Source organism: Argentina silus (assembly GCF_951799395.1).
Source record: "Argentina silus genome assembly, chromosome: 18".
NCBI classification, from domain to species: domain Eukaryota; kingdom Metazoa; phylum Chordata; class Actinopteri; order Argentiniformes; family Argentinidae; genus Argentina; species Argentina silus.
This window is the reverse complement of record NC_139672.1, coordinates 13565399-13583541: the sequence shown is the minus strand read 5'-3', so window position 1 is coordinate 13583541 and position 18143 is coordinate 13565399. Positions and strand designations below refer to the sequence as shown.

General features: G+C 43.0%; 2 protein-coding genes across 2 annotated transcripts; one reads left to right on the top strand and one right to left on the bottom strand.

Moving 5' to 3' along the window:
* Window positions 1-1960: 1960 nt before the first annotated feature.
* Window positions 1961-7003, top strand: c8a (complement component 8, alpha polypeptide; the record flags this gene model as incomplete). Its single annotated transcript, XM_083690543.1, has 9 exons — window positions 1961-2059; window positions 2370-2517; window positions 2771-2921; window positions 3104-3293; window positions 3399-3581; window positions 4257-4497; window positions 5685-5842; window positions 6299-6524; window positions 6852-7003. 9 exons carry the CDS (start codon window positions 1961-1963, stop codon window positions 7001-7003), a joined length of 1548 nt encoding a protein of 515 aa, XP_083546669.1.
* Window positions 7004-8519: 1516 nt separating this feature from the next.
* Window positions 8520-18014, bottom strand: c8b (complement component 8, beta polypeptide; the record flags this gene model as incomplete). Its single annotated transcript, XM_083690542.1, has 11 exons — window positions 8520-8674; window positions 8997-9065; window positions 9438-9591; window positions 9804-9967; window positions 10952-11080; window positions 11555-11795; window positions 12189-12386; window positions 13023-13155; window positions 15038-15179; window positions 16721-16868; window positions 17814-18014. The coding sequence occupies 11 exons, from the start codon at window positions 18012-18014 to the stop codon at window positions 8520-8522; spliced, it is 1734 nt and encodes a 577-aa protein (XP_083546668.1).
* Between the last annotated feature and the right edge of the window lie 129 nt (window positions 18015-18143).

Genomic DNA, 18143 nt, shown 5'->3' with positions numbered 1-18143 from the left:
TCTATCTTCTGGTTTTCCACCACAGACACAGCAACAGGAGGTTCGATGGTCAAGCCAGTATGCATAGGTTCCTCCCCAGATTCAACATCAACCTTTGAGACTTTGGTTAACTTGAAGGGGAGTAGCAAACCCTTTTTCTTGCATTTGATAGGTGGCGGGACCACTTTTGTAGGTTCTGAGTCTGCTTTTTGTCCTTTGAAGGGCACGGCAGGAAGCACCAGAGGCATGTGTCTGTCCCTGAGGGACTGCTTGGCGGTGCTATCCACTCCACCAGTCAGGGGTAGCAGGGTGGTCTGCTGCCTGTGCGGGGGGAACGAGACGGGCCGCTTGCCCCCAGATGCCCTAGTCCCATCCCTGAAGATGACCCTGGGTACGACAGGCGCCTTGTTCTCCACTGCAGTGTGGATGGAGTTCACCAGGGAGCTGCAGTGTCCCCCAGGGGGCGGGAGGCGTTTGGGCTTCTCAGCGATGGTAGGTCTGTCCCTGGCCTGAGCGGCCTCGTCCTGAAACTTTGCACGTAGAGCTTTGAAGTTGATTGGTCCTTCCTATAATTGTTTCCGCAAATGACATCTATTAATTGTTGAAAGGCAATCATCTACAAATACCTGTACAATGTTTCGAGTAATAAAATCATAGGATTAATGTATTAATTTGACATTTTAATTTGGGTGTTGCAGTGACACTCAAATTAAAACATGAAATGAAAACCAGCTCACAAATGTATGTATGAATTCAGAAAAGGAGCAGAAAACCGGATTGGAGTGCAACCTGTTGATGCCAAGGTTGCGTTAAAACGCGAGATGAGAACATCTAAATTCATCTTAAAGAAAAGAAAACCACGTTTAACATATATGCTAATAAATCCCAACAGCGCGGTGATAAAGTGTGTCTTGGATTTCATTACCTGGTCCATTGTTCCACGGTGTTCATCCACTGGCACTCTACTTTTGTTCTTTAACGCATTTGTTCCTTTTTGATTTCATTTCAGCTAATTGATTTCATTTCACGCCGATGAAGCAAGTGAAAACCGGCCGAATTCGACCACAAAACGCTAAACTCTTAACAACTCTGGTTTGTTTGGAACTTGACGTCAAATAAACAGACATGATACACCTGCGCATGAGTGCGCGCGCATTACCTGACGCTTTTGGCGACTTTCACGCTTGTGAGCGACATGTAAGCGCGTTTTATTTTAAGCAATGTATCTGTTTTATTTCTCTCGAGACTACAATCATATTTCAGGGTGATTAGAATTAGTTGTTTTTTTATATTGTCACAATGGTTTTGATTCATAATATTAAACATATGAAATGTAAGCTACTGTATGTCTATGGATCAATGTCTGGTAGTGTGTCCCTTAATATATGCCATTTAGCTGACGCTTTTATCCAAAGCGACTTACATTGCAGTGAGTGCATACACTTCAGTATACATGGTCCCAGCAGGAATCAAACCCACAACCTTAGCAGAGAGAGAGAGAGAAAGAGAGAGTGTGTGTGTGTGTGCATGCATGTGTGCATGTGTGTGTGTGTGTGTGTGAGAGAGAGAAAGAGAGTGTGTATGTGTGTGTGTGTGGGGGGGTGGGGGGGGGCTTATGAGAAATGTCTTTCTCAACTATTGGGGAGTGCGGTGTGTTTACCCTCCATCAATCATTCACTCTGGACTCTGGCTGATAGCATGGGATGACAAGAGTTGCTCATCTAAACAATCTGCAAGACAAGTTCCTTTTCGACAGGGAGCAACATGACTAGATTGATCTGTGCAGTATTGGGATCCTATGTTCTGCTGCTATGTTTGAGCAACTCGCTCATGGTGGGGTGCCAAGCCATGAAGGATCCATGGAGCGTAACTCAAAACAGGTATTTTTCCTTCATATACGCTAGATATACTTTGAAGAACCGAACATAGCTGCTATGTGTAAAACAATAAGGTTTGTATCAAAAGGGCTGCACTGCCTCATATGAGGAAGGCCAGAGAAGTCACCAAACCAGTGCCCATCGACTGCAAGCTGAAGAAGTGGTCTTCATGGAGTCCTTGTAACTCCTGTACTGACAAGAAGGTAAAGATTCTCTTAACAAGTTTCATATTCGCAGCATGACTAGACAAGGCTTTCATCAGAGAATACTTATTTACAGTCAAATCTGATTTCACTATCCTAATTCTCATAATTCTCATATTTGGATATTTACATATTCCTACAGTATATGTAATTCTTATGACACCAGTGAGCGCAAGCTGATGTACATTTTAATATACTGTATGTTTGAATGAAGGTAATCTTTAGCTATTTTAGGAATCACCCCTCTGGCAATGTTCATACAGTCTCCTTAGACCTGACCTGACAGACATGTTTTCATAATTTGTCCTAGTTTCGTTTCCAGTCCATGGAGAAGGCGTCCCAGTTTGGCGGGTCGCTGTGTGTGGGCAGCCAATGGGAGGAGTTGGCATGCCCAAGAGCGACCAGCGAGTGTTTGGTGCCAGATCTCTGCGATGAAAAATTCACCTGCAATGAAACAGGCTAGTCACATGACCAACCTCTAACTGACCATATACTGTTCTGCCCTGACTCAGGAGTCATGTTTTTCTGTGTGTGTGTGTGTGTGTGTGTGTGTGTGTGTGTGTGTGTGTCTGTGTGTGCATGTATGTGTAAGTCTGTGTGCACGCGTGTGTGTGTGTGTGTGTGTGTGTGTGTGTGTGTGTGTGTGTGTGTGTGTGTGTGTGTGTGTGTGTGTGTGTGCATGTGTGTGTGTCTGTGTGTGTCCGGTCACAGGACGGTGTATCAGCAAGGAGCTTCGCTGTAATGGTGAGAATGACTGTGCTTACGACCAGTCTGATGAGAGGGTCTGTGTGGACATTAACAAGAGAACAGACAAGTGCGCCTCCCTCATGCCCATCCCAGGGGCTGGCCGTAGCACTCAAGGGTAAGCCATCGCCAATAGACGTAACTGGGAACAACAAGATGCACATTAAAAATATAGTTTGTCTATCAATACTCAATACTCAAGCCCTAATATTACACACCAATTATATATACAGAAGACAAAATGATTCCTCTTTCCAATACTTATGGAGGGCACTGTATTTACTAATGTCCTTTTCCTAGCTTTAATGTCTTGACTGGAGAATTTGTGGCTCACGTTCTTGACCCCAAATACTATGGAGGAATTTGTGAATACGTCTACAATGGAGAATGGAGGAAACTCTCTTACGATGCATTCTGTGAGAAGCTGCACTATAATGATGAGGAGAAATACTACCGGAAACCATACAATTTCCATTCCTACCGATTTACGGTACTGTACTGTACACTTTATCAGTCACAAAATGTATACTGTTTCTTATGATCAACTCATCAAATATACAGCATCTGAAAGATATGTGATTTTACCTTACTGTAGGCTGAAGCTACTTCTGAGGGCTCTGATGAGTACTATGAAGACATGGCAACATTGTTGAAAGCCAGAGAGACGAATAATTCTTTCAATGTAGGCATCACCGTTGGGATTCAGTATGTGGAAGCGGGAGTGTCAGGAGGCCTGGAGTGGGCATTCAGCAGTAACATCACAAAGCATACAAGTCAGGTAACCCCCCTCAATAATACTTCACAAAGTCAAAGCTGCACAACTCCAATTCTTGAGGGCCAATGATACTCACTCTTTTCCTGACCTGGGTTGAAAAATACTTGAAGTGTGTTTGATTTAATTCATCCATAACGAAACCAATGGAATTACTTCAAAAGTGCAAACTCTGCCCGCCCAGACATTGTACATTCTTGGTAACCTACTCTTGCTTTGTACAGAGCAAAAAGAAGCCAGGCAAGACTGTTGAGACACACCCAATGTTTTTTCTTTTTAATTTCACCTTTAAGTCCCATTTAGGTCAAAATACTGCACCTCTTCCTCAAAGGAGACTGTACAAGGCAGCACAAGCTAAAACAAACAATGAAAATACAGTACAAAACAAAGACAACCGTAGCCTACAAGGAAAAGTGCAGAAGTAAAACCCAGCAGGATACAGTATAAAATACATCCAGCACAAAAATACAAAAATAGAACGACTTGCAAAAGTAATACACTATTCATATAGCCATCATGTTTTAAAGCCAAACATAGAACAACTGGTCCAAAGCAGTTACATACAGTACCTCCTCCATCAAATCTGCTATTTTTAACTTCAAATCAGCTGAGGGGACAAAACTTTAATCTGAAACCAACCTGAATGAAGGGAATTCAGTTTGTTCACATTTGGCCAATCAGGATCTGGGGTTTGTGAGGCTGCTGTCCAAAGTGCAGACGGCCCAGTTTAAGATGAGGAGTGAGGATCTGATGCTGGAGGAGGGCATGTACATGTCCCTCATGGAGCTCCCTGAAGAGTATGACTTTGGCCGGTATTCCCGCTTCCTCAACACCTTCGGAACCCACTACGTCACCCAGGGAATCATGGGAGGGACCCTGGAATATGTAATGGTTGTCAACAAAACTACCATGATAAATTCAAGTACTGTTCTTCTTTATTTCAGTAGTACTGTCATTTGAATCAATAATTATAGCCCCATCTGTGCCTAGGATTATATTTATATGTATGTGGATGTTGTGTGTATAATCCTAGGATGAATAGGATTACCCAACATTCAAATGTAAATATAAATATAATCCTGGGCACAGATGGGGCTAGAATAATTATATATATACAGTATCTGTTAATGGTGAAAAAAACTGGAAGGATTTTCAATGTAGCTACATTCCACACATTATGATTATGCAAGTGTATTATTCAATAATGTGTATTTGAAGTGGTCTGATCTAAGGTATATTTAAGTCATGTTCTTGCTCTTTACTTTCAACAGAATTTACTGGTCACCAAATTGGAGCATGCATTGGAGGATCCTTTGGTTTGGGCAGTCCCTTGGGCAAAAATGTGAAAGCTGAACTCAAAGTGCGTGGTGAAGAATGCTTGAAAACTGGAGCTGGTTTTAATGGTGTGTATCTGTCATAAACCCGAGTCTTTGGCCATAACAGTTCTTATTTAGGTACTGTTTGTTATTTATTATAAGGGGTACATGGAGAAAATGTTTAAAATTTGCAGCTTTGATGCCTTTACACCCGTGCAACTTCGTAGTCTAAGGCCTCGTCTGTGTGACAAGTTTGGATTTCCACAGAGCATATTGGTGTATAACAGACGATACAAAAGATGCACAGTGTAAAGGACAAGCAAGGGGTTTGGAGGGGCAGATGTTTGTGCTGCCCCGAATGCGACAACTATGAGCAGAGAGAGGAAAATCCCTCTTACTGTAGTTGTGCACCAGGAAAGCGTTCATCCCATACGCTGAGCTCTGGCATACAGAGAGGAAAGCAATCATACACAGCGTTGAATTCTGAAGTATTGAAAGATATCAACATTTTATAAATTGCTAATTGCATGGCCCTCCTCTTGACTGTATTAAAAAACACATAACCCTCTCTGAAACTGGAAACGCCTGACCCTCCCAAATTCCTCATCACCAATAACGATAAGTCCCTTAAATTAATTTCTTCCTCTAACCTACACCACATTTCTACCTTATGTCATATGATAATAACTTTTCCCCAAATAGCGTTTTGGTAGTGGACTTCAGTTGGATGACCTGAGGCGAGTGTACCCACATGTTTAGGCTAATTGATGATTATCTTTTTACCCAATCATAGAAATAAAAAAGAAATCGGGCCTCATTGAGGACATCATTGTGCGGGTGAAGGGGGGCAACACAGAAAGCTCCGGTGGTCTGGTGGTCATCAAGGACCCTGACATGTACAGGAAGTGGGGCGTGTCACTCAAGTACAACCCAACGCTCATCGATTATGAGGTAATAGCTGCCTGACTGGTAGGACAAACCGGCATGCTCAATTAAATACAAGTACTTGCAACAAAAAAACATATTAGTTACATAGCTTGCAGCTTGAACCATATTACTTTAATAATTGTATTTAGCATATTTACTTGCATACAGCTATAATAGACAGTAGTATTTGTTTGTCTGATGCAATCAACCCAAAACGACAAACCCTGCCCACCAGGGAATTCAGGCAGGCTCAATCGTAAAAAGAGCATTTTCAAACACAGGCCTGCAGTGTAAACACACAGGTAATAGTGCGTTCAAACATTCATAAGTATGTACAGTACATTCATATCAAAAGGCATGAACACTGCTCATACAAATGTATAAAACATGTCCCTGTCCTAATTGGACTCCTCTACATCCCCCTCCTTAATTCCTCCCCTTGAACCCCCCCCCCCCACCACACACACACACACTCCCCAGATTATGCCCATATACGAGCTGGTACGCGTCAGCACGGCTGCGTTTGAGGTGGGCTCGAGGCTGGCACACCTGAGGACTGCCTGGGAGGAGTACCTGATGCAGTTCAACTCATGCCGCTGCTCCCCCTGCATGCACAACGGCATACCTGTCCTCAAACAGACCACCTGCAGCTGCATCTGCCCCAGTGGCTTCACAGGAGACGCCTGCCAGGAGACCGCCAGGAAAGGTGAGCCATAGAGAACTTATAGGGCTCTGTAGGATGAGACAAACAAGATAAATCCATTTTAAAGTGGTCCTCGCTGTGTTGGTAATAGAGTAGCTTTGACTTGAACCTAGACATAATCATCCCTTAAATCACAGCTTCTAGCATCTCTTGGGCAATCAGAAAGTTTGTTCTGATCAAACCGTTGTATAATGTAACTTGAGTAGCCTTGCAGTATATTTATTTAGAAATGTTACAATAGCAGAGTAAACTGATAGGGTCCAATTACACTTTCACTGCTTTGACTCCAAGAAGGCAAATTTGACAAAATATCATTCTTTCATCCGATAGATGCAAAGACGGACGGGGTCTGGAGCTGTTGGGGGACGTGGTCCTCCTGTCAGTCAGGAAATAAGATACGCACACGGTCGTGTAAGAACCCTGCACCAGCCAATGGTGGAGCTGCCTGCCGAGGTTCCTCCTCCCAGAAACAACGTTGTTGAAGTCTGTCAGCCACCACTGAACTAGAATGATGGGCACACAGGCTCTCCTCAGGGCACCAGCATACAGGAGTGATTACACATGTCATGCTCATTCTAGTTGTTCTCTGCAAATAAAGAATAAAGAACAGTGCCACCGACTCTTTTATGGAATATGTTCACACAGGTATATACAGTATAATATAATTAAATGAATGAATTAATAATAATATTTATAATAATATAAACCCCCTGAAATGGACTTAGCTGTTGTGCTTCTGCATGAAGAGGTCAAAGACGAGAGACAGAAAGGCAAAAATCTGTGAGTCCATTCCCTTGAACACCCCTGTCCAATTGTATTTTAGAAAACAGCGGGACCTAAATAGCATTCATAAATGAAATATTTCTTTCAAAGGATGCAATGTTACATATATATCTAGATAGATAGATAGATAGATAGATAGATAGATAGATAGATAGGTACTTTATTGATCCCCGAGGGGAAATTGAGGCGTTACAGCAGCTCACGTCACAAACAAATAGACATCTGAAACATTATATACAGTTAGAACAGTCCAGTATGATTTAACATCCGCCAGCCTGACTCTGATCACCCTGATCAAGCCAGCTGGAGGAGGAGTTGCGTCTTATTGTGGCAGGCAGAAAAGATCTCCTATAGTGCTCCTTAGAGCAACAAGTGGTTGTAATAATCTGTTGCTAAAGCAGCTTCTGCCGTAGATTGAAGACCCATCTCTTCAGGCTACATCTTAACGATCCCTCCTAAAGACTTCTTCACCCCCCTACCCCCCTGTACTAACCCTAACCCTAACCCTAAAGACCTCTTCACCCCCACTACCCCCCTGTACAAGTTTCTCTCCTGTTAATAAAAAAAAATCATTCTTCTAGCATTGTGACTGCCAATGGCCCCTGGTCCGAGCATTGATTACTTTATCTTATGATGACTGATGGACAGATGATTCACTTACTTAAACGAATGTATAGTTGTAAGTTGCTTTGGATAAAGGCGTCTGCTTAAATGCCATAAATGTAAATAAAAAAAAAAAAATGTAAGCTTCTCTGCTGTGCCACAGTGTTATGTAGGGGATGGGAGGGATTGTCCATGATGGTCAGGAGTTTGGTCCGCATCCTCCTATTGGCCACCTCCTCCACAGTGTCCAGGGTGACACTGAGGACAGAGCCAACTTTCCTAATAAGCTTGTTCAGCTTATTCACCTTCCTTGATCCTGCGCCCCCAGCATACCACCGCGTACAGCACTGCACTGGCAACCACTGACTGGTAGAAGGACCTGAGCCTCCTCAGGAGATAAAGTCAGCTCTGGCCCCTCTTGTACAGGACATCTGTTTTACCAGAACATATTGCACGTTTAAGTGATAAAATGAGCAATAGATTGCTTTAGGAAGGCCTCATCTATCTATGCACAATTTAGTCAGAATATAATTTATTATTGTCAATAATTGAGACACTGACATTTCTGAGAGAGATATGAGATATTTATTTTGAGATGTTTGTGGGACATTTTCAAAAGCAATCTACAGAGTCCTCGTGCAGCCCTCTGCATGCCATGCCTTCATTGCTGGGTGCAGGGTTGTTACACAGGCGGGTTCGAGTCTTTGTCGTCCCACCGCAGGACGACCATGAGCCCCAGCAGCTCCAACTGCCATCTATGGCTATTTCTGTCAGGGTCAAAGGTCAAATATCATTGTAATATATGCCATACAGTACAGCTATCGCCATGGTGATACAACAACTGAGGCAGACAGGGCACACAGTCAGCCGTAGTGGTGGTGTGTTAAAATGGTGTGTAATAAACAGTTGATGATGTTGATGGGGTGTGTGTGTGGTGTTATAAACAGTTGATGATGTTGATGGGGTGTGTGTGTGTGTGGTGTTATAAACAGTAGGAGATAAGGTGTGTGTGGTGTGTTACTGTATATACAGTAGAAGATGTTGATAAGGTGTGTGTGGTGTGTGTGGTGTGTGCTTAACAAAGCTGACCTGATCTCTGGGTAATCTCACAACCCAGACCGCTGTATCCAGCCGGACAAATACATTCACACCTGGTGCCTGATGGGGGAGATAAGGATTGTCATCGTTGTTGTTGTTGTTGTAACCATCATCATCACCAAAGAATGTCTGGGAGCAGAGTATTTTTCAGATTTATCTAGAATGAGATGAGGATGCTATACCTACAGTCATGAGAAAAAGTTAGGACTATGTCTTTTTCAACATATTCAAACATATGGACATTTGGAACTTAATATTTTGGGGGGTGTCCTAACTTTTTCTCTGTATGACTGTATGTTAGCTTTGCAGACTAGACTCTGCAGAGGGTGTTGAGGCACGCGTCCAGCCTGAATTCGATATCCAATCAGTCACAACTTTGAGCTTTATTTAATCACGGACCCACTGTAACAACTGGATAAAAAAGTTGTTTACCTTTGAGAACGACAACTCCATTGTTGAGGCAGGGGGAACATTGGCAGGAACTAGCTTCTTTCAGGTACTCTTCCAGAGCTTTCCTCAGGTTCTTCTTCAGGCTGCGGGCGCTGAGAAAGTCTCGATGCGTCACCAGCTCATACAGCGGCTGCCTCTGTCAGGCAGAGCAACAACAAAACCTTTATCTCACGGGTTTAAGTCTTACTGATAATGGAACTGGTCATGTATAGGCTCCGTGGAGCCATATGAATGGTGGATATACGTGGAGATAGAGAGAGAATAAAGACAGAAAATAAGAGGGAGAAAATAGAGACAGGTAAAGTGAGTCAAAGTAGATGAATGGAGAGGCCTGATAGAGGGGCTCACTGTGCTGCGGATGAAGTCAGGATTGAAATACACGGCATCACCCCACAGCCTCATCAGCTCTGGAGTGGGCAGCTTCTTGGCAGCCAGAGAGCTGATGGACTCACTGTCACCGCCTCTCACAATGGCGACAAAGTCCTCCGCCATGCTGCCTTTGACTGTGTCCTCTGGAGGGAGGCGAGAGAGAGAGAGAGAGACAGACAGACAGACAGACAGACAGACAGACAGACAAACAGACACACAGACACACAGACACAGACAGAGACAAAGGAAAGAAATAAAGAAAAAAGTAAGAAAGAAAAAGGATAGAACCCTTTATAAAAACATTCTACACTTCATGTTCAAACTGTGACTGCTAGTTTTATTCTATTCTATTCTACTTTATTCTTTGTAAACCTAAAATATACAACACTGACACTGGGAGAAAAAAGTCTACCAAGAGATTGTATATACTAGAGATATGCCACTGCTTTGATTTACTATTGCCTTGATTTACGGGAAAGATGGCACCAGTTTCATGTGGGGATACATTTCTGACCAATTACCAAGCAGTTATAGATAACAGTTATAGATAGCAGTTGTCATTGCTAGGTTTGTTTTGCTAGGATCGTGTGTTTCTCATGCTGTCCCTAGTAATACATGTGTAAGACTAGAGCAGGAGGTTAGGAAGGCTAGGACAAAGCCAAATAAAGCATCCTTTTAAGACAATGCACCTACTTTTAACGGTCAAATGACCGCAAGGAATGTTTCTACACACTTCAGTGATAGAAACATTGCGAAAAACCGAAAGGAAAAGTTGCTAATCCATATAATTTGGGTGTGAGTAGAGTTTTTGTCCTGCCCTCACATGGACGAGCTGTCTAAAAAGAAATAAGCGCCTGAAGAGGCATCGCCAAGATGGTGACGGAGTAAAACGGCTTCTTTTAAAGAGGCTCTGTAAAAGGGTTCTTTGGCTGTCCCTGTTACCTGTACAACCCTTTTGTGTTCCATTTAGAACATTCTGTGGAAAGGGTTCTACATGTAACCCTAAAGGGTTCTACATGGAACAAAAAATGGTTCTCCCACAGGGACAGCTGAAAGAACCCTTTATGGGTCTAGGTAGCACCTTCTTGTTAGAATGAAGTGTGGTTTTGAGAAAAATTAAGTCTCACCTCCCATCTCATTCAGCAGACCATCACAACCGCCTGCGTCGACCCCAACAGTCACATAAACCCCCTTGATGTTGGCCCCCACCTTGAGACCTACTTGCACACAGTTTCTGTAGTCATCCAGAGAATAGTCTATTAAAAAGGGGTTAGATACAGGAGAGTAAAGAGCATTACTATCATTGGAATATATTACATTCTCACAGTAAATAAGTGCAGAAAAAGAAAATGCAGCTGTCGGTATAGTGGAGCTGACAAGGTTCAGCAACTAACTTATGCCCAATGCCGTCACACTCTGGAGTGACTCTTAAGGCTGATTCATGCATTGTTACATCCTTGTTACTACAAGGGTCTGTGTGGATAAAAATTAGGGAAGTTCAGAGAGGCCTGCACTGAGAACTGTGCACACCCTCAAAAAAGTGTCTGGTTGAATAGAAAAACTACAAATGAAAGGCTGATGCGGACATACAGTAAGTCTTGTGTGCCCTACAAGACTGTGTTAGCCGATTGACCTAAAGCCTAAGCATTGGATTTGAAGCTGACTGAAGCCCACTCAGACAAAATGACTCATCACCGAACCATCTCCGTTACATATCACACAGACGTCACCTGACTTCTCCAACTTCTCCTTGTTCAGGATGATGGTATGCTCATAGTCTCCTCCCAGTGTGGCCTCAGTGATGTAGTGGGTTCCGTAGTCTCTGTAGATCTGTCTGTACTCTCCGTAGACGTAGGAGTCGGGCAGGGCTCGCAGGCGGTGCAGGAACTCTGGGTGCAGCATCAGGCCATCCTGCTTCAGGGCGTACCGGGCCAGCTGCAGCTCAGCTTTGGCCCGGATGAAACTGTTTGTCTGTGGGTAGGGGGGAGGGACAGGTGGAGGAACAGGTGGAGGGACAGGTGGAGGGACAGGTGGAGGGACAGGTGGAGGGACAGGTGGAGGGACAGGGGTCAGCTCTACTAGATTCAGGCCCAATCAGAACTAGAGGGGAAAGGGGAAAATACTCTTTCTACACTCATGTGCAATGAATATAATGATTCAATTGAGGGGCTGATGCAAGAAGTGAATTGAAATTAGATTTTTTTTAATGGAAAATTACACATTATTTTCCATGAGGATGTTTTAATTCATGAATTGACCCCAATCCCACAGCTGAGTATGTCTGATTCTGATTGGTTGGGGGTTACCTGAATGCATCTGTCTATGGGAGAGAAGAAGGGAATGAGTGCATTTGTAAACTCTGACCTTCCCAGAGGCGCGGCGTATCTTGCTCTCTGACTTGGAGTATTTGGAGTCATTGTAGTCGAAGCCAAACTCAGCGATGCCCGGAAGAGCGAAGCCAATGGACACGGAGGTCTTGGATGTGCGCTCCTTCATGGTGTACTCGTAATACTCAGAATAAGACTTGAATGACTGCAATGTGAAGTCATACTCGCCTTTGGTCTGTGGGGGAACCAAGAAAGAAAGCACCCCATACACTTAGTACTGGTCACAATCAGTGGAGGGTGGTGTAGGTAGAATTCAGAAGACGGGCTCATTGTAATGCATGGAATGGAATGAGGAATGGTATCAAGGAATGGGGAATGGTATGTGTGTTTGATACCGTTCCTCATTCCATTCCATGCATTAGAATGAGCCCCAATTTGGTTGTGCAAATAGTGCTGAACAGAGCAAGAAATACCTAACAACTCGGAATAGCATGATTTTTATTGTACCTTGTCTTTAACAATGTATTTGCGAAGATGTTCATTATTCAACTAGAGTTTTAGGAAACAAAATGCATTGCACATCATTCTAACGCTAGTTGCAGTATTCAAAACTCCCATGTAATGTCACATTGTGTGAATTAGATATATTACGATTAAGTTGGCCGACTTTTCACTTTTTGGCACTTTTTTTGCATATGCAAATTGGAACCTTGAGTGTCTATCATTTATACATGGGTTAATGTCACCACTTAATGCAAGAAGTTAACTGAAAATGACCAATTGCTTTTGATTCAATTCACCTCTTGCATTTAGTGAGATCAAATGTGAATTGTGACTCCAATTTGTGACTCCAAAGTCCAACCCAGCTCACCTCCATTGTGTACTGTTGTAGGTTGTACGGCTTCCTGAATCGCACGTTCTGGATGTAGTGTGGCAAGCAGCTACCAGCGTAGTATCGGTTGTCAATGACCACCCCCTCCAGACGGCTGTTCACTATGTTTATTCTATTGGGGGAGAAAGTGAAACCAAATAGAGAGTAGAGTAGGACCATCTACATTTTGTGACAAATCTGCAACAAATTAAGTAGCCTACATATTAAAGACCAAAACATTTGTAGGTGTTTTTTTTTTTTTTTTTTTTTTTTTTTTACTTTTGCAGCTTTTGGCAACCGAATCGACTTTTTTTTTTGTATTTTATTTCCAGGGTTTTTGTACCGGAAGGTCTACTGTTGAATTGATAATCGTAAAGCTGCCACCATAGTTCAACAACATTTAGCCCATGAGGTATAAAGTGTCATTGTAAGTGGATGTAACACAATGTTTCAGAAACCGAATAATTAATAGCAACAAAAACTGTTTAAGCTGAAGTATACTGTTAAACCTCTGATTCTCTGTACGCTGTAACTTTCTGAGAGTAAAGTGCCTTCAATTTGATGACAAGAGGCTAGTGGAGGTAGAAATCGATTCCTCATTGCATTACAATGAGCCCGTCCTCTGATTTCTACCTCCACCAGCCTCCCCATATCTATTGCCACGTGCACTGAATCAGTAGATCAGTACGTTCCTTAGTACAATGTCCTGTCTGACTGGAGACTGTGCTGCTGACTACAGCTGGATCTCATACAGTCTTTGCATAAGGATGATGAAGGCCTCTTCACTGAACACATTATTGTGCTTTTGGATGAACCAATGGTTCAGGGTGTCCTGTGTGTGTGTGTGTGTGTGTGTGTGTGTGTGTGTGTGTGTCTTTGATTTTCACAATATTGCCTATTCTACAAACGAATTGCATCAGCCTGCATCAAACCTTTATTTTTTCTTCACAGCTCTATGCTCTCATTCCTTTATATTCACCTACCAGACCCCAGTGTTGGAAGCCTACCACGACATCCTTGTTGCCTGCATGCCCTGAGGAAGGCTTCGGTGGAAGATTACGGCCAACAATCACCATCCAAAAATTTAAGATTTGGCTGCCCACAGGCTGCAATTTTATTATCAGCATTTTAAACTAGATTTGGCTTATATTCAATATTGTTACTTCTGATGATAGACAAGTGCATTTTAACATCACCATAATTCTGCATCTGCTTAAACCTGCTTCAAATTATCCACAAAAAACAGATATCTAATATCTTAATGTTTCACTCTTGGTTGTGTCTACAGTAGGCCTAGTCTTCGCTGGGTGGCAGCTTTTTAGTGAAGACTTTTGCTTTTATCTGGTCCCTGACATGCTATCACTGTCTCCTACAGACTATCAGAACTGTCTGTTTATTTACCTGTGTTGGACCCGGGCCTTCTATATTGACCATTCAAACAATACATGTAGCTCATGAAGAGCAATCATATACCTCATCATATACCTCTTCTGAAATGAGGAACCCTTACTGTACATACCTTTTCTGAAATGAGGAATCCATACATACCTTTTCTGAAATGAGGAATCCATACATACCTCTTCTGAAATGAGGAATCCATACATACCTCTTCTGAAATGAGGAATCCATACATACCTCTTCTGAAATGAGGAATCCATACATACCTCTTCTGAAATGAGGAATCCATACATACCTCTTCTGAAATGAGGAACCCATACATACCTCTTCTGAAATGAGGAACCCATACAGTATATACCACTTCTGAAATGAGGAACCCATACATACCTCTTCTGAAATGAGGAACCCATACCTATCACTTCTGAAATGAGGAACCCATACATACCTCTTCTGAAATGAGGAACCCATACAGTATATACCACTTCTGAAATGAGGAACCCATACATACCTCTTCTGAAATGAGGAACCCATACCTATCACTTCTGAAATTAGGAACCCAAATCACAGATCAACTTTAGCATCGTTCCTTTTGAGGGGAGTAAGCATGTGAGACTGACCCTTTGGCGAGGTTCTCGATGCCCCAGTACTCCTCCGTCTCGTGCTTGCAGGCCTTGTTGACCTTCGCACAGCCCTTCTCATCCGACGCGTCCCCACAGTCATCATCCCCGTTGCAGCGCAGATCCATAGACACACAGCGACCTGGGAGGAAACACATGCTGAGGTTGAACCGAACCTGCTAAAGCAATGGTTGCCTTCCAGGCTGCCTCCATTACGGTCTATGTAATGAGATCTCACAACACCTTGAAAGAAGAGTGATTAACATTTTAGGAACCGCATTAATGTGACATTAAGTATTGTACGACTTTACTTTGTAATGTAATTATCAATATATTTACATAGGGTGTAGCAGTCTGCTGATCTGCACAGCGTGACACAACCAGTGTTGTAAACACAATCAGTGTATGATAAGCGGTGTGTTTGTTGAGCACTATTTACTGGTTGAAATTCAATCAATGACAACATAAAGGCCATCGTTAAAAAAGAGCCAACAACGCCAACACTTTATGCAAACTGAACTTATTTTCTGTAAACTTCACCATTCTATTCAGAAGTCACTACATTGACATGTTCATCTCTTTTACAAGTGAGATCTGGTGAAGAAGGAAGCATACACAAGTTATACAAACACAAAAGACACAACACAACACAGCATACAACATATACAGTTAGGTCCATATATATTTGGACACAATTTTAGTTTTTTAGCTGTTTACCAAAACATATTCAAGTTACTGTTATATAAATGAATATGGGTTTAAAGTGCAGACTCTCAGCTTTAATTTGAGGGTATTCACATCCAAATTGGGGGAAGGGTTTAGGAATTACACACCTCACGGTGGAGGCAGTGTGATGGCATGGGCATGCATGGCTTCCAATGGCACTGGGTCACTAGTGTTTATTGATGATGTGACAGAAGACTGAAGCAGCCGGATGAATTCTGAAGTGTTTAGGGATATACTGTCTGCTCAGATTCAGCCAAATTCAGCAAAGTTGATTCGACGGTGCTTCACAACACAGATGGACAATGACCCAAAACGTACTACGAAAGCTACCCAGGAGTTTTTTTAAGGCAACGAAGTGGAAAATTCTCCAATGGCCGAGTCAATCACCTGATCTCAACCCCATCGTGTCTGCCTGCCAGTCACTCAGCCTCAAGAACAAGAACTGTCAACAAAGCATAGTATTTGCCTGCTCCGGAATCAACAACAACGGACTCTGAAAAGCACAACCCATTCCAGTAATTGAAGACCATACTCACGGCCTTCACCCGTCATTTGAACTGCTGGGCAGTTGATAACAGGAGGAGAATCACATTCGAGCCCCCTGAGCCTGACTCTGGCACTAACCCAGTGGGATTGTGAGACTGACCCTTTGGCGATTTAACTCACTAAATGCTAAAGAATTCCGGACCACTCACCACCTAGAGTGCCAGGTGTTCTATGTGATATTTACCTAGCAACAACACTTTGATTGGCTACAAAATGAAACATCATAATTTATGCATTTTTTGGTGAAAACAATTAGCCTTGGTACTCTGGAACGTTGACAATTTGGGCGACTTTATTCACCCTCGGCACTCAATGAGTTAATGATTGTAGAGGCCCACGGACATTTTTTTAGGTTAAGGGTTAAGGATGGGAATGGGAGGAGGATAGGGCGTGGATCAGCGGAGGCGCTACCTGTGGTGGTGCAGAGATGGCCCTCACACAGGGGGACCTCGTCACAAGTATAGCGGGATGGAGGGGTGCAGGACTCCTTCTCCCTGTCATGGAAATGGCATGGCTCCCCTCCGAACTGGGATGGCTGAGTGAGTGTAGCATAGCGGTACTGAGGAGAGAGGATGGAGAGTTTAATACAGTTTGGTATGAGGGAACCACTAAGGAACCACTAAGGAACCACTAAGGAACCACTAAGGAACCACTAAGTAACCACTAAGGAACCACTAAGTAACCACTAAGGAACCACTAAGGAACCACTAAGTAACCACTAAGGAACCACTAAGGAACCACTAAGGAACCACTAAGTAACCACTAAGGAACCACTAAGGAACCACTAAGTAACCACTAAGGAACCACTAAGTAACCACTAAGGAACCACTAAGGAACCACTAAGGAACCACTAAGTAACCACTAAGTAACCACTAAGGAACCACTAAGTAACCACTAAGGAACCACTAAGGAACCACTAAGTAACCACTAAGGAACCACTAAGTAACCACTAAGGAACCACTAAGGAACCACTAAGGAACCACTAAGTAACCACTAAGTAACCACTAAGGAACCACTAAGTAACCACTAAGTAACCACTAAGGAACCACTAAGGAACCACTAAGTAACCACTAAGGAACCACTAAGTAACCACTAAGGAACCACTAAGGAACCACTAAGTAACCACTAAGGAACCACTAAGTAACCACTAAGTAACCATTAAGGAACCACTAAGGAACCACTAAGTAACCACTAAGTAACCACTAAGGAACCACTAAGGAACCACTAAGGAACCACTAAGGAACCACTTAGAGCAATCTCTCTCAGAGCTTTCTTTCCTCACACTCATGTTGTTGTCAAGGTAATGACTCATTGTGTCTTTATCCATGCAAAAATGATTAGGAGCAGCACTACAATGCGTCTTCAATCACATGCTCCTGCCACATCTTATGCATCACTGTGGACATTGGACCGAGGTTGTGCAACCTTGCTGACCAATTCTAACATTGACCTGACATCAGAGTTGCTGCACTGCACATTCCAACTGGTATATTATCATATTAACCCTCTTCTTCTGACAGACGTCACAGGATGTCCACGGGGTCCACTCTGAAAGGGCGCAATCCACCGGCTGCATTTTGTCCTCAGTCTCGGTCACAGACCGGGCCGCACGCCCAACACAGAGCCCCTCATCACTTTCCGTTGCTATGGCAACATCACTGAAACACAGGTCACTCACAACTGACAATTGACCACCGTACAACATGTTCACAACCAGAGATTAAGGTCGTAAGAAAAAGTCAGACAAAATATTTCTTGCTCAATGTGTGAATGTAGTGTACTTAAAGCAATACACACATTATTCCCTATACTCTATTGACCTTGTTCATTATAG